Source organism: Sorex fumeus, unplaced genomic scaffold (genome assembly GCF_029834395.1).
Source record: "Sorex fumeus unplaced genomic scaffold, SorFum_2.1 ptg000044l, whole genome shotgun sequence".
NCBI lineage: Eukaryota > Metazoa > Chordata > Mammalia > Eulipotyphla > Soricidae > Sorex > Sorex fumeus.
Window position 1 is genome coordinate 9,503,734 of NW_026606101.1, and position 27,835 is coordinate 9,531,568.

At 45.9% G+C, this 27,835-nt stretch overlaps 1 protein-coding gene across 1 annotated transcript; it reads left to right on the forward strand.

Annotated features, from left to right (window-relative positions):
• The first annotated feature begins 2,836 nt into the window (after window positions 1-2,836).
• On the forward strand, window positions 2,837-27,568 carry DSN1 (DSN1 component of MIS12 kinetochore complex). The gene is made up of 11 exons (XM_056121488.1): window positions 2,837-2,848; window positions 4,386-4,436; window positions 4,663-4,977; window positions 7,336-7,409; window positions 9,685-9,757; window positions 17,458-17,545; window positions 20,508-20,567; window positions 21,130-21,204; window positions 23,981-24,125; window positions 25,573-25,660; window positions 26,613-27,568. Exons 2-11 carry the CDS (start codon window positions 4,403-4,405, stop codon window positions 26,675-26,677), a joined length of 1,017 nt encoding a protein of 338 aa, XP_055977463.1. The 5' UTR covers window positions 2,837-2,848; window positions 4,386-4,402; the 3' UTR covers window positions 26,678-27,568.
• Window positions 27,569-27,835: the final 267 nt, after the last annotated feature.

A 27,835-nucleotide genomic window follows, 5' to 3' on the forward strand; every position in this document is an offset into this window, starting at 1 on the left:
ACCCCCTCATTCTTTCTTTTCCTCTCTTCTTTAACAGCCAGGTCTATGCTGAAACCTGATACAAACAGAAGGATGGCATTAAGGCAATAGTCCACAGAAGAGAGTATTTCTAGGAGTAAAGAGGAATCAAGAAATGCTGCAGCTGGAGCAATAGCACAGCGGGTAGGGCATTTGCTTTGCACGTGGCCAACCTGGGTTCGATTCCCAGCATCCCATATGATACCCTGAGCACGGCCAGGGGTAATTCCTGAGTGCAGAGCCAGGAGTAACCCCTGTGCATCGTCAGGTGCGACCCAAAAAGAAAAAAAAAATACTGCTGAGCTGAAGCGATAGTATAGCAGGGAGGGCGTTTGCCTTGCACACTGCCAATCCAAGTTCAATCCCCAGCATCCCATATGGTCCCCCAAGCACCACCAGGAGTAATTCCTGAGTGCAGAGCCAGGAGTAACCCCTAAGCATTGCTGAGTGTGACCCAAAAAGAAAAAAAGGAAAAAAAAGTTGCATAGGGAATGGAGAGATAGTACAGCGGGTAGGGCATTTGCCTGGGATCAAACCCGAAACAGATAAGTTCTTCTGTGTCCCGCCAGGGGTGATCTCTTAGCACAGAGCAGGAGTAAGCCCTGAGCACCACCGGATGTGTCCCCTCCCCCCAAAAAAGAGCTGCATAGAAGAGACATCTGGACTGACACTTATTATTAATACTCAGAATGCTATTTACACGAGATTGGGAGGCTAGCCCGCACATGCATAAACCTGACTTGCCTTGCCTCTCCTATGAGAATACTTTTCCCCTCGGTGGAGATCGGGCTGCTGTCCTCCAGAAGTTTCTGTAGAGGGTTGTTATACCTGAATTCAGGGGAAGCCTGAGTCCATGTAGATCTCTCCATGAACACACTCTTCAATCCACCCTCTCCCCTGTTGTTTCCAAATAAACATAGTTGATTGTTGGAATGACAGCCGGCTCCCTCCCCACCCCCACCCTAGAGCTGGGGATGGAACTAGGACCTTGCATATACAAGGCCAGGACTCTACCACAGAGCGCCATCCACACTCATCAGGGTGGAACAGGTGATGGGGATGAGGGTGTGTTGAAGGGAGAAGACTGAGGCCGGTGGGAGAGGGTACCCCTGTGGCAAAGTCTAGTAGAAAAGCAGGACAGCATTGAGGGGTGGGATGAAGTCTGAAGTCATGGAGTGAGAGTGATAAGAGAGACAGTAGCTCACACGGAGACGTATGAGATTCGTGCACCTCTTGGGGACATAGGGAACCACGGAGAACTGGAAGCAGGGCAAGGACAGAGGGTGTATTGGATCTGCAGCATTCGTGGAAGCAATCTTCACGCTGTGCCTTAAAGTGGCAGCCCTGGCTGGGAACACTGTATTCTGTTCTTGGGACATTAACACATGAGGGGTTGAAGGAGTGGGGGTGTAAGAAGGAATTGGCACTGCTGTGCCCCAGAAAGGGATATTCAGGGAACCAAAAGCAAGTACGTGTTTTCAGAAGCCTACTGGCACCAGCTAGCTGGAACCATGGGGTAGAAATTTCAGGAAGGAAGATTTTCTCCCTCTCAGCAAAAAATTTCTCCAAGGCCCACAGCTGCTATGGAAGGATCACCACAGTCCCGTTCCAACCACCATTCCCATAGCCCACTCACGTTGTGGACTCCGCACAATCAATACTGGGATCATGCAAGAAAGGGAACATTTTGATAGTGCCTGGTGGTGCCAACCCAGACAGCCTGTTGTTGTCTCTGGGGGCTCCAAGTCAGCAAGATTGTGGACCAGGCACAAGCCAGGCTCCTGTGAGCACAAAAAGAGCCTCAGAGAACGCCGTGGGAGAGAACAATCTTGAGCTGGGGCTTAACATCAGAGCGCGGTGCCGGGGAAAGTCAGAGTAATGGGATTCCCGGGAGGTTGGACGTCAGCAAAGGAGCAGAAGCAAGGGGCTGCGGAGCTGCAGACAGTTGGGGGAGCTGGCCAAGAGGCTGCGAGGCTGCAAGGCTGCAAAGCTGTGCTCTTGAACTGAATAAGTGGCCACAGAAGGGGGAAGCGTCGGAGGAGCTCGGAGGACCATATGGGATGCTGGGAATCGAACCCGGGTCGGCCGCGTGCAAGGCAAACGCCCTACCCGCTGTGCTATCGCTCTAGCCCCTGCCGGTGGGTTTTATTCCTTGGTGGGGGGTAGAGCAGAGGGGACGGGTCCCAGCCAGCGCCCGGCCTGCTGTACTATCCCCCGCAACTTGTTGTAGGTAAGCAGATAACTAAGGGGAAACTTCAGTCTAGCTGCAGGGACGCGGCCTCAGATGATGACTGATGAGCTGTTTTTCCGGCCACAGACGCAGAGGGAGAGGACAGCGTGGGCAGATGCAGAAGGGGACGGTACCCGGGCGGGGCGTTAGCAAGATGAGATAAGCGTCTGGAGCCTAGTCAGGCGGCCCGGGGCGGCCAGGACGCGCGCGGCACGCCCGCAGTGCGCATGCGCCCAGCGGGAGGCCGGCGCCGGGGCGCGCATGCGCAACGCGCGCTCGCTCGGGAGTGGCCACACCCCGCGCATGCGCCTAGGGTTGGCGGGAGTTGAGATTCTTAGTTGGCGGCGCTTCCCCGCAGACTGCGGAGGTTGCGCCCGGCGGGACTCTTGAGGCGCCACCACGGAGGCTCGGGGAAGCGAGAGACCCCGCGAGCGCGCGCGCCTTGCTTTTCGCGGACGGAGCCTCGGGCCGGGGTCTCCTTGAAGTCCGGAAGTCGCGGGCCTTGGCAACTGGGGGCGGCCCCGCCCACTCCCGCACCTGCCTCTTGGCGGGGGGGACGCTCGCCTCAGCCTCCCGGGACCGGCCGCCGCCCGCTCCTGGGTGAGAGGAAGCCCGAGGCGGGCCGCGCCTCAGAGCCGGGCCCGAGGGTGCCGACCCCGCGCGCGCGTCCCGGGCTCCGGGTGGTGGTCGGAGGCTGAGGGCGGGTCTGGCCGGGCCCCGTCGCGCGGCCAGCTTGCTTGGGGTCAGGGACCCTCGCTGCTCCGAAACCGACTTCTCCTAGGTGCCAGGTGGAGTCAGTGAGGGAACTTGGGTGGGGGCTTGTGGCACGGACGACCGTCACCTTGAGCTCAGTTGGTGATGCCGAGGAAGCGCTTTCCGCCCTTCTGCGCCGAGAAGCTCGTCTCTTTGGTTTGTGTTTTGGGCTACACCCGGCGGCGGTGCTTAGGGACCCCTCCTGGCGGGTTTCGGGAGACCCTCTGGGGGATGGAACCCGGCTCGGCTGCTGCCGGGCGAGCACCTTTTCCCGCGGTCCTGCCGCTCCCGCCCCTCCATCCCTGCACAGGCTCTGGCCGGCAATAAGCGCTTCCTGAGTCTCTGCTTGTATTCCGCCTGTGTCAGTGCTGACGTCGGGTGTGTGGGGCGTTAGTTCCATGGCCTCCTGCGGCTGGTGCCTATTTTTGGTCTTGCTCCTCCACACTTAGAGTCATAACTCTCCACTATGTCCTCCCAGAGAAGAGGTTTCTCCTGAGAGGAGTGAGTCGGCGTGAAAGATGTGGCGATGCCTACACAACTGCTCCTGCCCACCTGTCTTTGGAAGATTCCAATTCGGTCTCTCTGGGGACACAGACCTCTAATCGGACTTAATCCGTCAGCGAGAGACCCAGGGTTGGAGTGGTCTGTGGTAGCAAAACAGGGTTGGAGAAAGCATCACATTTAAACTACTAAATTGGAAAGTGTGTGTGTGTGTGTGTGGTGGGGGAGGGGTGTGATCTGTTTTGCAGCAGCTGGTGCAAAAAATTCGAAAGTGGCATGAGAAGTGTGTGAGACAGGGCAGGAATTGGGAGGTTGGAAGTAACTGGTGAGAAGGGCAGAATATACCAGCAAACAGTTGTTGTTTGGAGAGGAGCAAATGCTGGATGGAGGAAAATTTGAGTGTTTATTGTCCCGATAGAGGTGGTAGAATTTGCGAGACCTGAATAGGATTGGTAACCTGGAAATGGAAAAGTCACTTAGACTGTTGGAGATAGAAAGGACAGTACTTTTGAGCTGGAGAGTTAAGAAGTCAAGATGATGTAATTTTTCTTAGTTTGGAAGGCTAGCACATAATGCTGTCAACTGAGTTAGGGAATTTCCTGGGTCAACAAAGTAATTGGGAAGATAGGTTAAGGGAGATATGAGTATTGCAGTAAATTGCACAAAAATTCAGAATAAAAGGTGCTGTCCCTGCTGATTTCCATGGAGAAGGTAGGTGGGGTGGGATTTGGGTTGGGCTTTGTCAAGTCGGAAAGATTTCGGGGGACTGGAATGAGCAGTTCAGAGGACCCAGAAATCTCGATCTTTAATAAATAGTCTTGAGACCCCTTAGTCTTGGCTAGGGCCGAAATATGTACAATATCACCCGTTGTTCTATTTTCAGGGTCTCCTACCCAGAGGATGACTTCCATGGCAGAGTCAGAAACTATAAAAGGTGAGTATTGTAGGAATATCTGAGCGTTCTACCTCTCAATCAATTTTAGGTTTCTAGTTAATGCTTTCCTAGGTCCTGGTGGATTTTTAATCATATTGACTTACTTGCAGAGATGCTTCTAGAGTGTTTCCTTGATCTGGGGGATACATTTTCTCTTTCCACCTTTGTAATACAGATACTTAGTTGTGGTGGGTTTGATTCTGTATTTTGACTTTTTTATAACAAGTACTGGAAGAGGAACCAATGACATCTAAGACTCATGATCAACAATTGGAATCAAATCCCCACCCTGTGGAAGTGTGTAAACCGTCTACCTCATTGGAGATGACTGAAGGCGCTTCAAAGGGAAGAATTCCCCTTGATTCTAGCCCTAAAGCTGGGGGACATTGTGATCTGAACCTCCTGGAGGAACTCCAGTCTGGATCCCTTCACTTGTCTCCCCAAATCCTTCATCAAGACAGGAGGCAGTCCTGGCGGCGAGCGAGTATGAAAGGCACGAACCGACGGAAGTCTCTTCCTCCCTTCCATCAGGGCATCACAGGTGGGGTGCTATGTACTAAGCTTGTGGAGATCCCGCTCAGATAAGAGGCAGTGAGGTCTGGAGGAAAGAGCACAATAGCAAACACATGACTTAGTGCATGACTGAGCAAATCGCTTCATCTCTCATTTTCCTTCTCTATAAGAGATACTCTAAGATGGCAGGTATTAATGAAAAGCATCTAGAAGTGTTTCATATTATTGCTATTTATATTGTTCCTTGCCTCTTGTCTTTTTGTTGTTGGTGGTGCTGTTGTTTGTTTTGGGGCCACACCCAGGGGTACTCAAGGCTTACTTTTGGCTCTGTTCTGAGGGATTACTCCTAGCTGTGCTCAGGGACCATAATGTGGTATTGGGGATCAACCCAGAGTCAACAGTGTGCAAGACAAAAGCTCCCTGCCCTCTGTATTATCTCTCTGGCCCCATATTTATTTTTATTTATTTTGATTTTGGGACCATAGCTGGCTGTGCTCAAAGCATACTCCTGGCTCTTTACTCAAGAATCCTCCTGACTCCATGCTTAGAGTACCGAATGGGGTTCCAGGGATTGAACCCAGGTTGGCTGTGTGCAAGGCACATACCCTATCCACTGTCCTGTTGCTTGAACCCCATACTTAAACGGTACTGTGTGACTTCTGTATCTCGAAGGAAATCTGTCTAAAAACAGTCACGTGGGGCTGGAGAGATGAAGGCCAGAATATGTGCTTTGCATGTGGGAGGCCTGGGTTTGATTGCTTACTCCTGCTTCTGTTCTTAGGGATTCTGGTGGGGCTCTGGGAATCATAGGGGTGCCAGGGTTTGAACCCAGATAGATTGTGTGCAAGGCAAGTATCCAATCTGCTGGACTGTCTGTTGTTTGGGCTTGGAAACTGTCTACATTTGTAGTCGTTTGAGAATTCAATGGCAACAGATAAAATGCTCATTCAGAGGCAGGGGAGAGAGCTCGATGGCTGAGCAGTGCTTTCATGCAGAAGTTTGGGTTTCCTGATCCCTGGCACTGCATGGTCTCTCACCACAGAGCCAGAAGTAGCCCCTGAGCACTGCTGGGTGTGACTCAAAAAAAAAACCACAATAAAGTAATATTCAGTTTAGACTCACTCATGGTATGACCTTGGGCAACCTTGGGCAAGTGACCCAGACCCCAGCCTTTCTGCCTCTGTGCCTTCATCTGTAAAATGGATCTGCTAAGATATGTGCCAAAAAAGTGTTAATGAAATATGTGTAGCATATAATAAAATAACCTTTAATTTATAATTTTTGTTTGTTTTGTGCCCTACCCAGCAAAGCTTAGTGCGTACTCCTGGTTCTGTGCGAAGGAATCACTCCTGGCTGTGCTTGGGGGGTGATATGGGATTCTGGGAATTAAAGCAAAGCAACCACCTTACCCACTGTACTTGTTCTCAGACCCCATAGTAAAAATATAGCAAATGTTTGACAAAATTACTATTAATGTTATTAAGTCATTTGTTAAGAGGAAACATGGTGTTGGTAGGAAAAACACAGATTTTGGTGAGACTTGCGCTTATATTCCAGTTCTACCAATTTTTGACCAGACAAGTCATCTCTCTGAACTCTGATTTCCTTCTCTGACAGTGTTATTTATTGTTTGCTTATTGAAGGGAAGCCTCAGGGTCCCAGTACTCCCTGCGGTGTGTAGTAGGGCATGTGGTATTGGGAATGGAATCTAGGTCTTTGTGGCATGTTCCAGCCCTTTGAGCCAACTTGGCCTCTTGGTGCAATGTCACAGCATGCTGGAATGTGTCATAAAGGTCTTTATCTATTTGTTTAATAGGACAAGATTGAATGCAGTACACAAATAGTCTTATACCTTCTTAAAGCTGACATAAAACATCATTCAGGGGGGGCTGGAGCGATAGCACAGCGGGTAGCGCATTTGCCTTGCACACGGCCAACCTGGGTTCGGTTTCCAGCATCCCATATGGTCCCCCGAGCACTGCCAGGAGTAACCCTTGAGCATCACTGGGTGTGACCTAAAAAGCAAAAAATAAATAAAAATATCATTCCTTGGCAAGCCTGGAAAAATAGGTGTGATTATATAAATAGTGTTTTCCATCTTTTTCTAACCATCACCCTTTCCACACTTGTTTTCTTCCTGAGTCCCCTCTCCTACTAGCTGGCCCTCTAGTCTAGTGCTGTGACTCCCGTTTACACAGTTTTTACTTGTGGACCCTTTGGAAGAGCCTAATGGCCCTAGGGAATGGCCTCTGGTTAAGAAATGCTATATATGAATTTCCCCTTAAATTATAAAGGCTTGCAGCATTAAGTCGGATTGTGTTATGAGGTAGGAAAGTTTATTACTTTGCTTCTAATTATGCTTCTAAATGGTGATATTTTATGTTAGAGCTCAGCAGATCCATCAGTGTCAACTTAACAGAAAGCAAACGGCTTGGTGTTCTCCTGCTCTCCAGTTTCCAGGTAAGGTTCTGTGGACTGGGAATCTTTACCCCCCCCCCCCCCAGCCCCCATCCTCCCCTTCTTTCATTGTTTTTTTTTTTCTGTCCTCCCCTCCCCTCCCCTCCCCTCCCCTCCCCTCCCCTCCCCTCCCTTCCCTTCCCCCACACCTGGAGGTGCTCAGGAATTACTCCTGGCTCTTCACTCAGGAATTACTTCTGCCAGTTCTCGGGACCATATGGGATGCTGGGAATTGAACCTGGGGCAGCCTTAGTTGAGACAAGTGCCTTGCCGCTGTGCTATCTCTCCAGCTTTCTCATCGTTTTTTTGATCCACACCTGGCAGTGCTCAGGGCTTACTCCTGGCTCTGTGCTCAGGGACCATATGTGGTACCCAGTATTTGGGGCCCAGACAAAGCAAGCGTTACCTCCTGTATTGTCTATTTGTCCTTGATTTGTTGTTGTTCTTGTTTTTTGTTTTGTTTTGTTTTGTTTTTGGTTCACATCCTGTGATGCTCAGGGTTAATTCCTGGCTGTGTACTCAAGAATCACTCCTGGCATGGCTCAGGGAACCATATGTGGTGTTAGGGATCCAACCTAGTTTGGCAGCTTGCAAGACAAACCAAACACCCTACCTGCTGTACTATCTCTTCAGCCCATGGTGGTTTTTGTTGTTGTTGTTGTTGTTGTTGTTTTTACTGTAGCTGTGACAGTCCTAAAGAGAGGTCAGTACTGAGTCATGTTTCTGTTAAGATGCAGATATTTCTCTCTAGTTGGAATTAATTTAGAAACCTGATATAATCCCAGCAGTTGGTTTCTTTTTGGATTGGGCTTTTTACCAATCATGTTGGTGCTGCCGCTAACCGTTCAGTTAATTAAGATTTTCCCAATCACTGGTGAAGGTACGGGTGCTTCATTGTATGACCGAGACTTAAACCCAAAAGCTTTGTAACTGCTCTCATGGTGATTCAATAAATAAAATTATAAAAAAGTTTTTTAAAAAGTAAGGTGGAGTTTATGCCCAATTCAATCAGCTAATCAGTGGCTGAATAAATAGCAGTACCCCTACATTAAAAAAAAAAAAGATGTCCCCAATCTAGTTTCTTATACCCTGGACTGCAGTTAATGGCTAGTGGGGAGGGACTAGGGAGAGTTCTGTGTTCTGGAGTGCATATTTTGCTGCCAGGAGCTCCCAGGTGTGTCACCAGAGTGTTTCTCAACCACTGATCCAAGAATAGGCCTCCCCACTACCAGCACCACCAGGTATGGTCCCAGAACCAAAACATCAAAAGTGGGTGGAGGGCCAAGCGTAGTATAGTGGGTAAGGTGTTCGCCTTATACACAACTGATCTGGGCTTGATCCTTGACACTTCATATTGTCCCTTGAGCACTGCCAGGAGTGATCCCTGAGTGCAAAGCCAGGAATAAACTTGAGCATTGCTGGATGTAGTCAAAAACCAAAACTAACAAAAAAGTGGGTGGAGATTAAAGTTTACATTGATATTTGATTCCTCACTTATTAAGTAAATAAAGCTCAAACATATAGCTTTTTGTTGTTGTTTTGGTTTTGGGCCACATGCCTAGAAGCAAGCCCCGAGCACTGCCAGGTATGGCCCAAAAATTAAAAAAAAAAAAATTGTGTAGTATAATAATGATAATTGTGATATCAGTTTAGACAAGACAGCAAATCATTGTATAAATTATCAGTTTTTCCCAGAATCAAAAATCAAGTTATATATAGTCTGAATCAATTTTTTTTTTTTTTTTTTTGCTTTTTGGGTCACACCCAGCGATGCTCAGAAGTTGCTCCTGGCTCTTCACTCAGGAATTACTCCTGTGGTGCTGGGGGACCATATGGGATGCCGGGAATTGAACCTGGGTCAGCTGCGTGCAAGGCAAACCCCCTACCCACTGTGTTATCACTCTGGCCCTGAATCAAAGTTTTGTTCTGATCTGTTTATGTGAAAAATTTGTTTGTTTTTAATTTGGGCCATATCTGGCAGTACTCGGTTTATTCCTGGCTTAGTGCTTATGGGACCACATCGTACCAGGGCTCAAAGCCAGTCCTCCTACATGCACAGCATGTGTTCCAGTCCTTTTTGCAGTCTCCCCATATATAAAAAATGCTAAGTTTAAAATAAAATCAGGGATATTTTAGCTCCACACCAGACAGGATTAGCTCTAAAACAAGGGATCATGTTTATATATGTTTACATTTATTAAACACTAGAAATTATATGAACTCAGAACTGTCTTGGAAAATATTTATTGTCATACTGAAAATGCTTCTTTTAATTTAGTTTTCTGCACAGAAACTTGAGCCTTTCTTAAAGGACACTAAGGACTTCAATCTCGAAAGATTCAGAGCCAAAGGTAAATTGCATAAATGTGTGTAAGTGGTGCTGTTGTTAGGGGTCACAGATGCACCACTCCTATGCTCCCCATTTATAAAGTGCCACTGCCTCACAAAACTGGCACTCCTCTTTTGAGAGGGGATTGCATTCAGAACATTTGAATATCTGCTTATTTAGTTCAGATGGGGTGAAAGTGGAAAGTAGGCCTCCTTCCCACCCCAGCTCCCTTCTCAGTTCCTCCCTCTTATCACCCACAGATACCATCTTCTCTAGCCTTGTGGAGGATATTTATTACATTTCTAAACATTTTCTTCACGAATCACGACCATCCTGTTATTCGTCGATTGCCTCGAGCAGGCCCCAGTAACGTCTCCTTCATCCTAGCCCTGAGATTATATTCAAGGCTCTTTAGGAGAATGAGACCCATCATTGTTACTGGTATTTGGCATATTGGGTACGCCACGGGGAGTTTGCCAGATTCTGCCGTGTGGGCAGACTACTTTCGGTAGCCTGCCAGTTTGTCCAAAGTAGGAATGACATAATATGATGTCATAATAAGATGTGGCGCAGCTGCATTCGCTGATTCCGGGAGCTGATTTTTATAGTCTCTGACCCTGGCCTACTGGAATTTGGAGGATCTGGGTGGAGGATGGTCGGCCCCAATCCGAGTAGGCTTGGAGATCTCGGCCCCGGAACGCGTGTGGCTTTGTCCCTCTGCCAGTACCTTCATGTGTGCGGAGAGTGGTCTCAGCATGGTGATGGCTGGTCCTGGAGGTCTTCGGTTGCCGGAGCCCTGGTCGGGGCGGGGAGGAAAGCTCAACCCACTTCCCTCCAAGGGGCCCCCGGCGAGGACAGTCAGGCGCGGGGGCAGGAGACTGCACTGTTCTCTTCCGGGAGCTGGTTTTTATAGTCTCTGAGTCTTGGCCGCTGATGGGATTACACGGCGCCAGGGGGCCAGTTGGTGGGTGTGACCCCGGCCTACTGGAATTCGGAGGATCTGGGTGGAGGATGCTCGGCCCCAATCCGAGTAGGCTTGGTACATTTTCTTAAAATTTTAATTTTTTCCAAGTTTTATCAAAGCACTGTGAGCTACAAAGTTATTCATAGTTGGGTTTTTGACACACAGTGTCCCATTACGGATGCTACCACCAGGGTCAACCTTCCCTCCACCATGTTCCCAGGTTCCCTCTCCTGCCTCACCCCTCCAAAGCTCTAGCTCCAGCCTGCCATCTTGACAGACCCCTTAAAAGTTTGGGTCTTGTGATTTCAGTGTCATTGATTCTGTGGTTTGAATATTTAATTCTGTCATTCCTTAATACCACCGACGTACCTGAATCCCCTTGGCCCCTGCCCCATTGTTCTCATGTTTCTCTTAGAATTGGATTATCATCAAGTAGATGTGCCAAGGTTATCTTGATATCTTGATAACTGTTTTATATCCTTTCTCCTCTAAATTCCTTACCTCTGTGATTTCCCAGATCTAAGCAGAACGATTTTAACCTATGCCCGTAATTCTTTGTCTCCTCGTTCCTTATTTCTGACTTTTTCCATTACATTCTTTCTTGGTGCCTGACTTCTTTTTTGGTTTTTGTTTGTCTGTTTTTGTTGTTCTTTGTCCACACCCAGCAATGCTTAGAGATTACTCCTGGTTTGTACTCAGGGCTCAGAAATCACTTCTGGTGATGCTTGGGGGACCATGTAGGGTGCTGGGGATTGAACTCAGGTCAGCCATGTGCAAGGCAAGTACTCTGCCCACTGTATATCTCTCCCAGGGTACCTGTCTTTTTTATGTACTTTCTAGTGAAGGCAGTTCAAATCTCTAGAAGAGAATGAAATACCTGGGCTGGGAAGAAAGCTCAAAGGACTGGAACATATAGCTTGCATATGTTGAGCCCAGTGTTTGATCCCCAGCACTATGTGGTTATCTGAGCTCCAGTGGGAGCAACCCGTGAGCACCACACTAGCGGTAGTTCCCAAGGTCTGCCAGGTACAGCCCAAAAACAAGTAGCAAAGCACAAAAAGAGTGAAAAGTCTGACTGGATATGTTGCAGTGGTGAAGCACTTGTCTGAGTCTGATACTTGGAATCAAAAGGAATAAAATGTTAATGTAGGTATTATTTTATTTTTATGGGGACCACATGAGGTTATTGGGGTGGGGGTAATGTGGATACTCTCCCCCCACCCCCCAAAATACTGTGATTAAAAGAAGTTACTTGGTTTTGAGTTTTGGGTTTTTTTCTGGGACCCTGGCAGTGCTCAGGGCTTACTCATTGCTGTGTGCTCAGGGATAGCTCCTGGTGATCCTTGAGGGATCATTCATGGTGTTGGGGATTAAACCAGGGGTGGCTACATGGAAGTTAAGTGTCTTGCTCAGGGTTTACTCCTTGCTCAGCGCTCAGGAATTTCTTCTGGCAGTGTTCAGGGAATCAGATGGTATTCTCGGGATTGAACCTGGGTAGACTGCATGCAAGGAGAGCACCTTATTTGCTATACTGTCTCTCCAGCTAGAACGCAAGAGTCTTAACCCCTGTATTATCTCCAGCCCCAAAAGAACTTATAAAGGGCCAGAAATGTGGCTTAGTGATAGAACACACACCTGTATGTTTGCTTCCCTGGAGGTCACTTAATCACTTAACTTCCCGTTAGTCGTCGATTTGCTTGAGCGGGCGCCAGTAACGTCTCCATTTGTCCCTGTCGCGTGCTAGTGTAGCCCAATGGTATCTCTTCGCTCCGGGAACATGGAGGGCCTCAAACCGATCGTTCATGATCTTGACAAAGAAGTCTGACCATCTGGTAGGTGGGCAGCCACGCGGTCTCTTGACATCCCGTGGAATCCAATCAGTAACAGCTCTAGTCCAACGGTCGTCTTTAAATCTCATTACGTGACCAGCCCATCTGATTTTCGACACCTTGGCATATGAGACAGCGTCCCTGATCCTTGATCGTCGACGGATGTCAGAACTCCGGATTCGTTCTCTCATTTGAGTGAAACGTGATATTCCAAGCATAGCTCTTTCTATTCTTCTTTGGGAGACCTGAATGGCGTTCTCATCTTGTTTGCGTAGGGCCCAGGTCTCTGAGGCATATGTTAATGCAGGAAGAACAGTGGAATCAAAGAGATGTGCCCGGAGCCGGAGGTTCTTCGTCCTCTTAGCTATTTCTTCGACGTTCTTGAAGGCGTTCCAAGCCGCTCTCTTCCTCCTGCTCAGCTCGGGTGCCAGGTCATTTCTCATGTTGACCTCTCGACCTAGGTAGACATAGCTGTTGCATTCGGAGATGGTCGTTCCATTGAGAGCGAATGGGGCGTCAGGAACAAGGCTGTTTCTCATAAACATTGTCTTCGTAAGATTCAGCTGTAGTCCTACCTTTCCACACTCACGGTCAAAGTCGGCCAGCATTTGTGCCGCTTGGCTGATGTTTGGTGTTATTAAAACAATGTCATCAGCAAAGCGGAGGTGGTGTAGTTGCCGACCATCTATCTTCACTCCCATTCCTTCCCATTCCAGTCGTCGCATGATGTTCTCGAGGGTGGCACTGAAGAGTTTTGGTGAAATGGTATCATCCTGCCGCACCCCTCTCTTGATATCAACGATCACTTCTTTGTAGAATGGTGAGATCCTGGTAGTGAATCCGCAATACAGCTCACGGAGGATCCTGATGTACTGGGCTTGAATGCCCTGATTGGCTAGGGCTTCAATGACCGCTTCCGTCTCAACAGAATCAAAGGCCTTCTTTAAATCAATGAACGTTAAGCAGAGCGGCATCTTGAACTCCCGAGAAACCTCAATGAGCTTGGTTACCGTGTGGATATGGTCGATGGTGCTGAATCCTTTGCGGAACCCTGCTTGCTCGCATGGTTGTCCTTCATCTAGTGTTCTGCCAATCCTATTCAGGATGACTCGAGTGAACAGCTTGTAGATGACAGACAATAGGCAGATCGGGCGATAGTTGCCAATGTCATGGATGTCTCCCTTCTTGAACAGTAGTACGGTCCTGCTGGTTTTCCATTGGGACGGAACCTTGCATTCAGACAGGTAGCGAGTGAAGAGCCGAGCCAGTGTATTGATGAGTACTAACGGCAGGTTCTTCAGGTGTTCAGGTCTGACCTTGTCTGGGCCGGGTGCTGTTTGCTTCTTTACCAACGAAATGGCGTGTCGGATTTCGGAAGGGAGAACGTTAGGAACGACATACCCATCCTGTGGAATTTGGTATGTCGGCAAGTGGACATGGCTATCGAAGAGATTTGAGTAGAAGTCATGGATAATCTTCTCCATTGCCGTTCTGGAGGATGTGATGGATCCATCAGGACGTCGGAGGGCAGTCATCTTGGTCTTATAGTTGGCGAAGGACAGGCGGGCGTTACGAATACTTTTCCCGGCTTCTGCCGCATCTACCAGTACTTCTGCTCTTCTCTCTTTGAGGTCTTCCTTGATCGCATCTCTGCACTGCTTTGCAAGCTCGGACGTTAGCTTGCGGTTGCCTGAGGCATGCGCCAAACCACGCTGGCGAATTAGCTCAAGAGTTTTCGAAGATAGGCGACTTTTTGTGGCTATCTCTCTCTTGGCGTTCCTCGCACATTCATGGAGGTGCTGAACCAGTCGATCGTATTCCTCGTCAATGTTGTCAACAATGGCATCTTCCCATGTTGCCGCAATAGTACCAAAGAGTTCCCAGTTGGTGGTCATTCTGGGAGTTCTCTTTTTGAACTTTGCAGCCCTTTCTCCCCGCTCTGTGAAGTAGAATTTTGCACGAAGGAGACGGTGGTCCGATCCCGTTCGAAATTTTGGGACAACAGCGACATCAGTCAGGCAAAACCGTCGATTGAATATGATGTGGTCTATTTCGTTGTGGAATCGTCCACCGGGAGACTCCCATGTCCATCGTTTAGATTCTGCCTTCTGGAACTGTGAGTTACCATGAATGGTCTTGGTCGACATGATGAACTCAGACAGTCTCTCACCCTGTTCGTTCCATTCTAGGCCATGGGTCCCGATGTGAAGTTCTTCAGCTGATCTTCTCGGTCCTATGTTGGCATTAAAATCACCCACAATGATCTTGTAGAAGGTGTGGTCTTCTTTATAGAACTTCTCCAGCTCCATGTAGAACTTCTCGATTTCTCTTTCATCATAATGAGATGTTGGTGCGTAGACAACGAAGATAGAAACTGCAGGCAGTGAGCCACATCTATTCAAATGTAAACGTCCGATTCGGGTTGTTAGGCATTCGAATGAATCAATGCTCTTGGCCAAGTTTGTGTTGACAAGGACACCGACGCCTCCAACACCTCTTTTATCGCATGTTCCGAGGAACAATTCTTCTCCGGTGTCGAAAACGGCATGGTGAGATTCGTGCCTTCTTGTCTCGGTCAGACCAATGATGTCGTACTTGATCATTCGCGCTTGTACCATCAGGTCCTCGATGGATGCATCTGATGCTAGCGTACGTGCATTGAAAGTACAGACGATCATTTTTGTCTTCCTTCGTTGTGGCAGCCTAGGTCGGCCTTGAGATTTTGTCGGCCTCTCCTTTCTCATCCTTCTCAGTGCTGCCATGTCGGTGAAGCCTTCAGGGTCAGGTGAATGAGACCAGTTGTAGTTACTGGTTTTGGCATATCGAATACACAGCGGATAGCTTGCCAGGCTCTTCCGTGTGGGCGGAATACTCTCGGTAGCTTGCCAGTCTTTCCGAGAGGTATAGAGGCTTTTGGGGTGACCTCTAATCACCCTTGTAGGTGTTACCATATTTGAACCCTATCAAATATGGTACGACAATTCCAGAAGATGGGTATTTAGTGTTTTATGATGTGTCGCGCGGCCACAAGCGGCCGAGCGGGTCCGGAAAGCGTCCTGGAGTGTGGCGACGGCTGGGTAGTGGAAGTAGTGTCGAGAGTGGAAATCTGCCAGTGGGGTATTTATCTGGGTAGGGTGGGTCTCCTGTGCACAGTTCGATCCCTGGGTAGTTGATGGAAGCAGACAGGGCAGGGTAGGGTGGGGCTCCTGATTAGAATCCCTTTGTCACCTGTGGTGGTGGGAGCAAGCAGAGAAGCTCTGTCCCTGGGTCCGCCGAGCCTGGAGTCCAAGGTCTCAGAGAGTTCCACTTATCTTGTTCTGTGGGTCTTCAGTTGTGCGTGGGTCTCGGCCGGAGCTGCCGCGCGGGTCCGGAAAGCGTCCTGGAGTGTGGCGACGGCTGGGTAGTGGAAGTAGTGTCCCTGGAGGTATGTTTCATATTTTGGATGTAATCTCTGGCACTGCAGTGGGGGGTGGAGGTGGGGTGTATGTGTATATGTGTGTAGGGGACATATCATAAAGAGGGATTTCTTCCATTGTATTTCTGTCTGTCCAAAGGAAATAGGTAAAATCCTCATTATTTATATTCCAGTCCCTCCGGTTTCCCCTCTCCTTCATTGTGGTTATCCATGTTACTGAGATGATAGGACTTGCATACATTGACATGACTTTTAGCTGTAGTGCTCATGCAGTTTCTTTTTGGCTGTGCTCACCAGGGACCATAGCACAGGCTGCAGTCCCTGCACTGTGAGCCTCAGTGTTTGCCGAGGTTTGCAGTCCTTTTGTGCTTGCACATGTACTTGCCAGGGGTCATACTATCAGTTGTGGCATACAAGTTATGTTGTGTGGGTGTCTCTGGAGGCCGCTGTGATGAGCAAAACCATGTTTGCAGATTGCCCTTCTTAGCTGTTGTGCTAACACATTTTATTCGTGGCAGGCAGGTGTCACACTTTTGGTGCCTTCACAAACATTGGCTAAGGGGCAGCCAGAAATTGCTTGTTGCACCAAGGATCACAAACAGTTGGGCTGCCAAGATTCTACTCAGTGCATGTGGGACATCAGGGGTCTGAGCTCCTGGCCTGTGTTTTCAGGACAGATGCTGTTAGTTCCTGCATGATTCTTTCTTTCTGCAAATTTATGGCACTTTTTTGAATGAATGAAAGGCCAAACTATTATAGAGAACACTGTATCACTGTCATCCTATTGTTCTACTCCAGCAGGCCCCAGTAACATCTCTATTCCTCCCAGTCCTGAGATTTTATCAGCTTCTTCTTACTTGTCTTTTCCCAACTATTGGAGGCCCTTTCAGGGTCACGGGAATGAAAACTATTGTCGTTACTGTATTTGGCATATTGAATACGCCACAGGGAGCTTGCCAGTCTCTGCCTGTGTGGGTGGGATACTCTCGGTAACTTGCTAGGCTCTCTGAGAGGCATAAATGGATAGGAAGTGTCTTATAATGTGTCATGCAGCCACAAAGCGGCCACAGAATCCAAAAAGCTGCCTGGAGTGTGGTGGTGGATGGGCAGTGGAGGTTGGCTGCTGAGGCTGGGTCCCTTGGAGTGGGGAGGGCTCTCACCCATCCCACAGCCTGGTGCGGAATTCTGGTGACATGGTTCTGGGAGCCTCCCTTTATACTCCCGTCTTTGAGGAGCATCCGTGAGTTCAGGAGGGTGGCCAATGAGATTATCTGGTGACAGCAGGGTGTGGCTTATGTGTGTGATCCCTGAGTCACCGGAGACTGGGGGGAAGCAGGCAGAGGATCTGTTTCGGGTCCTGTTGAGTCCAGAGACCAAGGTCACAAAGTTCTGCATTAGCTGGGTTCTGTGGGATTTCATAGAGAACCCTAGAGTATAGAATTGAGTATTATATCTTTGTCATTGGCTTGCTTTGAAATTTTTTTCATTATTTTTATAACAATTTTATTCTCTAGTATCCTCTGTTTCTGAAGAATTGAAACATTTTATAGACAGCTTGGAAAGTGATGGGACTCTACAAAAATGTTTTGAAGATTCAGAAGGGTAAGAACTGTTCCCTTTAAATTATAAATGAATTGTCTTTTATTTATTTATTTATTGTCTTTTTTTTTAATAGCCATTTACTTAGTAAACATTTCTGTATAGCATCTTCTTTGAATTAGGCTCTTTTCAATACTGGAGAGAACAGAATAAATCAGTAGTATTATATATATTTTTTAATTGATAAATATATAGAAAATAAGGATTTTAGACAATCAAAGAAGCTAGTAAATAGTGACTTGCGAGGGTGGGTAATTTTAAGGCGTTCCCAGTAACTGACCTTTCAACTGACTGCTATAAGATTGGAAGCTTGAAACAAAACCAGCCATAGGAAGATGGGAAAAAATACGTTCTTCAGACCTTTACTAAATTTGAAACCAGCCAATATTGTTTAATGTTGACAAGCAAGAATACTAGGAGAGGGACTGCAGTGATGGTACAGCAGATAGGACACTTGCCTTGTATGTATGTAGCTGATCTGGGCCTGCCTGAGTCCCCCCCCTGCAAAAAAGTTATAATGAATACTAAGAGAAATTTTCAAATACCACCTGCAGACTTCCAGTTCCTTTATAGGGCCTGGGCTCGATCCTCTTCCCCAATCTTCTGCTCACCAACAAACCATATTAGTTGAGTTAATGTCTTGAATATTTGAATTTTGACTTCACAAAATCTGATTTTTTCCATAGATCCTTAGAAATCACATTCCTTTTCAGAACATAAAAATTGTTTTAGATAACATGATATCCCTATGCATTAATAATGCAGGTTTTTAAGCCAAAGGCTGCTGCAAATCAGCTAAAGGTGTGTCACAGGCCTTGGTAGAAAAATGAAAGGTGACATCGCTAATAGATCTTCAGTACCTACTTCTTTTCCTTTAGAATTAATCACCCAGCTGAGTTTATATTGGTGTAAATATAACATAATCTCAGCCCATGGATGGATTCAGTTTAGGATTGAGATGCTATGTAAAGAGATTACTAGGCCTTAAAGTTGTTAAGGTTTTGATTAGTGGGAGAGTAGCACTGTAGCACTGTCCTCCCGTTGTTCATCAATTTGCTCGAGCGGGCCCAGTAACATCTCCATTGTGAGACTTGTTACTGTGTTTGGCATATCGAATACAGCACGGGGAGCTTGCCAGGCTTTGCCATGCGAGCGAGATACTCTTGGTAGCTTGCCGGGCTCTCCGAGAGGGGCAAAGGAATTGAACTCAGGTTGGCCAAGTCGGCCAAGTGCAAGGCAAACGCCCTACCCGCTGTGCTATCGCTCCAACCCAGTGGGAGAGTAAGAAACTAAAAAATTATATGAACAGGCATGGGATGTGGCTTAGGTGGGGTTGTGAGGTTATAAGTTCAAACCCTGGCACCACATGGTCCCCTGAGCTCTGCTGGGTTGTGGCTCCTATAAAAAGAAAAAATTGGTATGAATAGTAGTTTGGAGACCGAAAACCCCCAGGTATTTGAAATCCAGGCTAAATGGAATTAATGCAACTGCTAAAGAATAAAAAGAATCAGGGCCGGAGCAATAGTACAGCGGGTAGGATGCTTGCCTTGCTCATGGCCTATTTCGGTTTGTTCCTTCAGCATGCCATATGCTTCCTGAAGCACCACCAGGAGTGATTTCTGAGTGCAGAGCCAAGAGTAACCCCTGGGCATCATCAGGTGGTGTGACCCCCCCCTCCCAAAACAAACAAACATAAACTATAGTAAAAAGAATAATATGGGGCAGAAGAGATAGGTACAGCAGGGAGGGCACTTTCCTTGAATAGGGTTGACTTGGGTTCGGTCCCCAGCGCTCCATACGGTCGGTCTCTAGTATTGCCAGGAGTGATCCTATGTATAGAGCCAGGAGTGAGCCCAGAATACCACTGTGTATGGCACAAAAGAAAAAAAAAATGAAAAGAAATACAATATGGATCCGGAAAGATAGTACAGTGGGTGGGTAAGGCATTTGCCTTGCATGCAGCTGACTTGGGTTTAATCCCTGGAACTGCATATGGTTCCCTGAGCACCTCCAGGGGTGATTGCTAAGCACAGCTTGGTGTGACCCCCAAACAAAACAAAAAATAAAATTGATGGCCAGGAAAGAGTATAGAGGTACAGGTGCTTGCTTTGCATGAGACTCGCCTTGATTTTATTTTCTGTACTTTATATGGTCTCCTGAATATACTCGGGAGGGATCCCTGAGCACAGCTGGGTATGGCCCAAACCTCCCCTCTCTACCAACCTCCCCTCTCTACCAACCTCCCCTCTCCCCTCCCCCAAAGGGAAAGTTGATGAGCTGAATGGAACCAGAACAAGCCTTAAATGACTGGTTAAGGAAGGTTGACTTAATACAGAAAAACAGAATAGGGCTATGGGATGTCTAGGTAAGGAAAGAAAATTAGAGGACTATATAAGAAATATTAATGAGGTAAAATGAAAATGATAAGGAAATAATCTAAAGAGACTACTTAGTGTTACCTAATTGGGCTAAAGTAACAAGCGGGTAAGGCACTTCTCTTGCACGCTGCTGACCTGGGTTTGATCCCTGGTATACCGTGTGGTCCTGTGAGTACCACCAGGAGTAATTCCTGAGTACAGAACCAGGAGTAGTAATACCTGAATACTGCTGGGTGGAGTGGGAGGAAGGAAGGGAGGGAGGGAGGAAATGAAGGAAATAAGGAAGGAAATATTATCTAGGACAAAAGTGAGAATCCAAGAATAAATATTTTGGGGCCAGATAAGTAGTTCAGTGAGGTTTACATACAACTGACCCAGTTTTAGTCCCAGTCTTGCATATAGTCCCCCAAGCCCTGCCAGGTGTGGTCATTGAGTGCAGTGCCAGGACTAAGCCCTGAGTACAACTGGGTGTGTCCAATCCCTCACACACCAAAAGGTTTGATACTAATATTTCATAAGGTATCATATTGAAAGTAAGTGCTTCTTAAAAGATTTGTGTTAAGCTCAGACTTCTATCTGTATTACAGAAAAGTTCCAGATTTGTCTCTTGAAGCATCAGTGGCTGAGATGAAGGAATATATAACAAAGTAAGTGAAGTGAGTAAACTTTTGGTAGAAATGTAAGTTCATCTGCTAAGTCTGACAAAATCATCAATAAACATCTTGTTGAGAGTATTAATACCAGGGCCTGGAGGGATAGTTCAGGGGAAAGATTCAGCCTTGCATGGCTGACTGGGGTCTATCTCTGGTACCCCAAAGGATCTTCTTTGCCCTTCCAGGAGTGATCCCTGAGTACAGAGCTAGGAATAAGCCTTGAGCACTGCTAGGTATGGCCCCAAACAAACAACAGAATGTCAGTACCAATTTATGAACACTAGGAGTTGAAAAATTGAATGTTTGCACTTATTATGTTTTCTTGATGGCCAGTTCTATAGAATGCTTTCTAGGGCATAGGATGTTAATCGTATTTTAATAACTCATGTTTGGTTTGACCATTAATATCCTATGTTATCAGTCAGGCTACCTCATGCTTTAATGATGTTGATATTCACATTCCAAGATCTTGTATTTTTATTGTATTTTGTTATTGCCATGAGTGATTCAGAATGAGATGATAGAAAATTAACTTTTTTTCCCTCTGATTCTATAGATTTTCTTTGGAACAACAGACTTGGGATCAACTATTATTGCGTTATCAGAAGGAAGCTAAAGAGATAATATCCAGGTCAGATTTATCACTGGAAATAGGAAACTCTCTTGAACTTGTAGAGTTGTACTTGAATTGCTTTTTCTTAGCACAAAGGGAATGAGGACTTCTTTCTCATAGATCATTCAGGTCGTCAAAGCTCTGTGAAGGATGGATTTATGCTTTGTAAATGAAGAATGACAGGAGGGGAGAGAGAGTTGGTGTCACTATTTTTAGTCAGAACAGAATTGCCTCTGTTTTGTATCTTTGGCTATTATTATTCTGCATCCTGTGGGAGATAGGCAGGACTCTGCCCTGAACCAGCAACATGGGACTGGGCCAGGAACAGTGGGCAAGAGACGTCAGTTTCAGATGCTCGGACAGTTCCTGTCATGCTTTTCTGGAGATACCCAGACATGAAAGGGATTGATAAAAAGCATTCATGGAGAGAGGGCATTTGTGTTGGGTTCTTGTATAAGGTATAAAAAATTGGGGGTGGTGGACAGGGAAAGTAGGGAAAGCTAGATTTTGATTTAGTTGACCATGTGAATGATTTTAAGCTTATTTTTTCAAAAAGAATTTTTGCTAGAAATACAATTATAAATACCTTAGTCCAGGGCCAGAAAGATAGTACAGTGGGTAGGGCACTTGCCTTGTACGTGATTGACCTCAATTTGATTCCTGATATGGTCACTGGAATCTACTAGGCGTGATCCCTGAGGACAGAGCTGGGAGTAAGCCCTGGGAACTTTCAAGTGTGGCCACAAAACACAAAAATTCTGGACTGAGAGAGAATACAGGGATTATGGCATTTGCCTTGCATACAGCAGACCAGTTTGATCCTCAGCACCACACAATCCCCTGAGAACAGAAAATATTACCCAAGAACCACCAGGTGTGAGCCAAAGACCCAAAATACATATAGACATACACACATATATAAAAGCAATGTATATAAGTCTGAGCATAGCCTCAGAGTTTGATCTCCATTCTCAGTATCAAATGGCCTTTTCTGTCCTTCAGATTCTTCCCTTCTGATAACCATCTCAGAGTCTAAGAGTTATTTTTGTTGGGTTTTGTCAGTTTTCTTTATTTATATCCTACATGTGAGTAAAGGCCTTCGGTAATTGTTCTTTCATTTTCCGACTTAGCATAATCATCACAAGTTCTATTCTTGTTGTCACAAAGGCCAAAGATTTCATCTCTTCAAATAGCTGAGTAGGATGCATTCCATTGAGTACTAGATTATTTTAGATAATTGAAGTGGGCCAGGCAGAATTCTTCTTTATTTTAGTTGGCTTTTTTTTTTTTTTTTGGTTTTGCTTTTTGGGCCACAGCCGGCTATTTTCCTTGTATTTTATTCAAAGATTAGAGACTGGCTTCAGGATAACAAGCCTTGGCTTTGCTCAAACCCCAGGTTAGGGGTCCTGAAGTCCTAAGCTGGAGCAGTAGTATAGTGAGCATGGCGCTTGCCTTGCTTGCCTTGCTTGTAGTTGACTTGGATTTGATTCTGGAGTTGACCTAGGTGGACTTCTGATTCCCGCCCCCCCCCCCCCCCCCCGCCCCACTTTAGGTAAACACTGCAGTTTACAAAGTTGTTCATGATGATTTCTGATGGAATATTGATGACAGTTTATAGTCCAACACCAGTCCCACCACCACTATCAGCTTCCCTCCACCACTGTCTCCATTTTCTCAACCATCCCTCAAACCTGACCTCGTAGAAAGCCCATGGTAGTTTATTTTATATTGCTTGTTGTCATTAAATGGCTAACAGAATGATCATAAGATTATTTCCATAGAAAAAAATTGTGAAAATTGTTGTATCTCATCATGGGGACATTAAGTCCTTGTCTGAGGTTTTACTAGTTGAAAGCCTTCTGTGTTAATGTTTTTGTTAGTTGACATTGGTTGGCTTCTGTGTTATATCCCATTCAATCTGGTGTGCTCCCATGTGGTTTTCTGAGCCCTGTGAGGAGTGATCACTGAGTGCAAAGCTAGGAATAAGATTTATTTTACTGCTAGTTATGGCCCCCTGCCCCCTCCAAAAAAAAAAAAATACTCAGAAGTCAAGTTCAGAGTCCATCTTTGTAAATGGATCTAACTTATAGTTGGAATCAACGGACATGAAGCTTCTAGCATATTTTGGAGTCCAGTGGTATGAAATATTTATTATTAGATAGTGATTAATATTTATTATTAGATAATTGTTGGGCTGGAGCGATAACACAGCGGGTACGGCGTTTGCCTTGCATGCAGCCAACATGGCCGACCCGAGTTTGATTCCTCCACCCCTCTCGGAGAGCCTGGCAAGCTACCGAGAGTATCTCGCCCTCATGGCAAAGCCTGGCAAGCTCCCCTTGAAGTATTCAATATGCCAAACACAGTAACAACAAGTCTCACGATGGAGACGTTACTGGGCCCGCTCGAGCAAATCGATGAACAACGGGAAGACAGGGACAGTGACAGTGACAGATAATTGTTGAAAGAAACTACACTTACATTATTGTGGAAGAATAATTCTTTTTGTTTTGTTTTTTGGATTATATGCAGCTGTGCTCAGTGCTCAGCGATCACTCCTGGTGAGGCTTGAGGGACTATATGGGGTACTGGGGCTTGAATCTGGGTTGGCTGTGTGCAAGGCAAGTGTCCTCCCTGTTATACCATTACTCCAGCCCATATTGTGGAAGAATAATTGTTTAGATTAATAAAGTCTTCTAGAAGTTTTTTACCTTTTAGGTAATCTTTCTTATTTTTCCCACAGCATGATTAGAACATTTCTTGAGGCCCTTCTCATTTGTTTATTTTGTTTTAGATCAGCTGAAAACAAAATGACTGAAGTTGAGGTAGAGCCTACAATGTATCTTGGGTCTTCCCAGAGTGAAGTCCTTAATACAAAACCTGATTACCAAAAAATATTGCAGAATCAGAGTGAAATTTTTGATTGTGTGGAGTTGGTGGTAAGTTGGCTCATTTTTTTGGGTTGAATTATCACACGTTGGTACCTTGGTGATCTTAGAAATTAAAAACCTGGAGAGGGACAGGGGAAATAGCCCAGAGGGCTGGAGTACATGCTTTGCTTGTGGGAGGTCTGAGGTTCGATCCCCAGTAGGCATTGCACTGTGTACTTGCTGGCAGGAGACTCTGAACACAGCTGAGGTTTAGGTTGAAAACAAACAAATCAAGCAACACAAAACACAAAAGATACGGAGAGAGGCTAGAGTGATAGTACAGCAGGTAGAGCGCCTGCCATGCTTGTTGCCAACATGGATTTGATCCTCATCACCCTATATAGTCTCGTAAGCACAGTCAGGTTTGCCCCCAAAACAAAACAAACAACAAAAAGACCTGGAGAGTAAGCTAAGTATATTCAATTCTATCTTGGGGAATTATAGAAGAGACGATAGATATTATGTATATGACGTATCTATTGTATATGTATATATATGACATATACATATATGTATATGACATCTATACATATGTATATGACATACATAGACAATGTATATGCTCTGTGCTAATAATACGGGGCAAGCACAGAGGGATTTAACCCAGTGTTGGAGCACCTGCTTTGCTCAAGTGAGATCGCAGAGGTGGTGATTGATCCCAGCAGCACTGCTCTTTGAGCCCCCAGAGCCTCAATAAATGTGTCATCTGTAGTGAGCTCTATACCAAGTGTACAGTCGCTGAACATCACAACAGCAAAGGAATGGGAAGGTGGAGTGGATCAGGATATGGAGAGAATATGCAGGAAAGGCACAGGTTGCTTAAAGAATGTTGAGGCTTCTAGGTGCAAGAAATAGCATTGGGGACATTTGGGAAAACAGGGTGTCTATCTCAGTACCAGCAAGAGGCAGATGGCACTGGGTAGAGGGTCATACCAGAAGAGTTTAGGTAAAAAATGGTTATGCATAACATTAAGGGGTGGGTATGGGAGAAACATGGGTTAGTGAAAAATGCTGGAACTCAGAGAAAGTTGAGCTCTCTGTCCCTAGGCCTGAGAAAGAAGGAGAGGAGCAGTTACTTTGGACTCTGCTAGTGGGAGAAAGTCATAGCTGACTGCATGGAGCATCATGAATTTCAGTTGACAGATACTTCTAACTCAACCCAGAACAGAGCTGGGCAAAAGTACTCTAAGCTCATTCAGCTTCTTCCTACTTGCATCCCTCTAAGAAGCTTAATGTCATGAGATCCTATGCATAGAGGCTATACAGGTTGGCCTGCGGGGGCAGCAGCAGAATGCCTACATGGGTGTGGATTTGGAGGAGCAGAAAGGAATGTCTGGTCTAAGTATTTTAAATTGGAATAATAGTAGAAGTAAAATTTCTGGGTAGGTGATGCCTATGTTTAAGGAACCTCAAAGAAGTCCTGGATCCTTTGAATTCATTGCTCCTTTCTCTGCAGATGGATGAACTGCAGGGATCCATGAAGCAGCTGCATGCCTTTATGGATGAAAGCACTCAGTGCCTCCAGAAGCTGTCAGTACAGCTCGGTAAGCCTCTCTTATGGGGTACTGGGATGTTTAATATCTGCTTGTCCTTCAGATATATGACCTCAGTGTAAAACCTGTATAAGGTGACTTCCTTTTCCTTCACAGTAACTATAAGCTTTGGGTACTCTGGAGCTGATGGGAAATTTCTAGATGTATATACCACAGAAGTACAATGAGCTTCCTTTAATTCTTTTAAAGCCCTGTAAACTGTGTTGTTTAGTAAATACAGTTTCAAAGAAATATCTTTAGTTGGGGCAAGAGCCATAGTATAGCAGAGAGGCGGGTAGGGGTAGGGTGGGTAGGGCGTTTGCCAATCTGGGTTTAATTCCTGGCATCTCATATGGTCTGCTGAACCTACCAGGAGTCACCCCTGAGTGCAAAGCCAGAAATAAGCCCTGAGCACAACTGGCATGGTCAAAAAGAAAAAAAAAATGTATTTCTTTCCTTCCTTTCTCCCTCCCCCCCACCCTTGCTCTCTTTTTGTTTTGTGTTTTTTTTTTTTGTTATTGTTTTGTTTTTAGTATATGGGCCATATCTGGCAATGCTAGGGGCTACTCCTGGCTCCATGCTCCTGGTATTGCTTGCACCAGTTACTCCTGGTGGTGCTTGTGGGACTGTGTAGTACTAGGGATCTGCAGAGAACCCTTTCCAACTTTTTAAACCATTTCCCTCATTCATTTTTGCTGTTCATTCTTCTGAAGTTCCTAAAGGACACTGACATTTCATCTTCAATGTTTTTCCTGACCTTCTTCATTCCTGAGTTATTTGTTCCATCTACCATTATATCCCACTATATTATACTTGGAGCTAGCTCTCCTACCAGACTGCTATTTCCTTGAGGACAATGACTCTTATTTATCACTACTATGCTCTTCAGTGTCTGGTAATGTTCATGCAGTGTTTTTAATAAATATTATTTGAATTTAATTGATTTTTTTTCCCTTCTCTGCAGGGAAGAGAAGCACACAACAATTAGATTCCTCACCAGCTCGAAAATTGCTCAAGCTTCAGCTATAAAAACTCTTTGTGACACGTTGCCCTAGATCTTATTGGTCACCTCATGCATCTTTTCTGCAACTAGATGTTTAGAGTCCAGGAATGGGACTGGAATGTCATCCCTGTAGCAGTGAGCAGATGATTCCTGCCATTACCTTAAGGAATAACTGACTAATTATGGACTCCTTCAGTGTTTTTCTAAGAGTGATGTAATTTATGCATCGAAAAAAATGTTGTATAGACACTTTCCAAAAATGTGCAAAATACTTAAAACTGTTTTGGAATAGCATTCAGATTTATTTGCTTATTCTTTTTAACATCCATCTTAGTCTCTGCTCTTCCATCTTGAGGATATGATTTCAGTCTATGAAGACTAAATCCTGTGAGATATTTTAGAAGTCAAACTAGTTTCCAATTGTAAAGGGATAAAACTGCTTTTCTTGGGGCCGGAGAGGCAGTCCAGCAGATAAGGCTTTTGCCTTGCATGCAAAATCTGTATTTATCAGATGCTTATCAGTTGCTTATCCTCAGCACCCCATATGGTCCCTTCAGCACTGCCAGGAGTAGTCCCCGAGCACAGAGCCAGGAGTCTGTCCTGAGTACTACTGAGTATGGCCCAGATACAGAAACAAAAACTGCTTTTCTAATGTGACTCAGAAGGTGATTTTAGGTAGAGAAGTTTGAGCATTGTTTGTGTTATGTTTATACATATTTCATTTAAAATATCCACACTGAAGGAAATGCTACTACTCATTTTCTGTGTTTTCCTACATCCTCGATTATAGAAAGGGACTCCTTTCTTTGCTCTCTGTATTTCTTAATAGCCTGCATTATAAAATTGCACATGATCAAAAGTTCTCCCTTGTATTTTTGTATATCTTGAGTGTATTAGAAAAATTAAAAGACCAGTTTATGGAAGTGAGCAGTATTGCGGCCCTAGGCCTTAGCACTAATTACCAATAAAAGTACTAGTTCATTGATTGTTAATGTCACTTATTCTCTGGTTCTTAATAAGGAAAACTCATTTCATTCTGGGGCTGCCCCCCATGGACACTGCTAGGGGAGGGATGTTACTCTTGGAGGTGCTCTGGGGATAGACATTGCTGGTTGGGGCAGGGGAACTGAAACCAGGCTTTGCATTACCCCCATGAGCTGTCTACCTTGGCAACCTCTCTAAAA

Excerpts from the sequence above, each read along its gene's own strand:
- DSN1 (XM_056121488.1), top strand. The coding sequence starts at position 4,403 with ATGACTTCCATGGCAGAGTCAGAAACTATAAAAG. Across the intron at positions 17,546-20,507 it reads TGTTTTGAAGATTCAGAAGG|AAAAGTTCCAGATTTGTCTC; the intron begins GTAAGAACTGTT and ends TCTGTATTACAG. Across the intron at positions 20,568-21,129 it reads ATGAAGGAATATATAACAAA|ATTTTCTTTGGAACAACAGA; the intron begins GTAAGTGAAGTG and ends CTGATTCTATAG.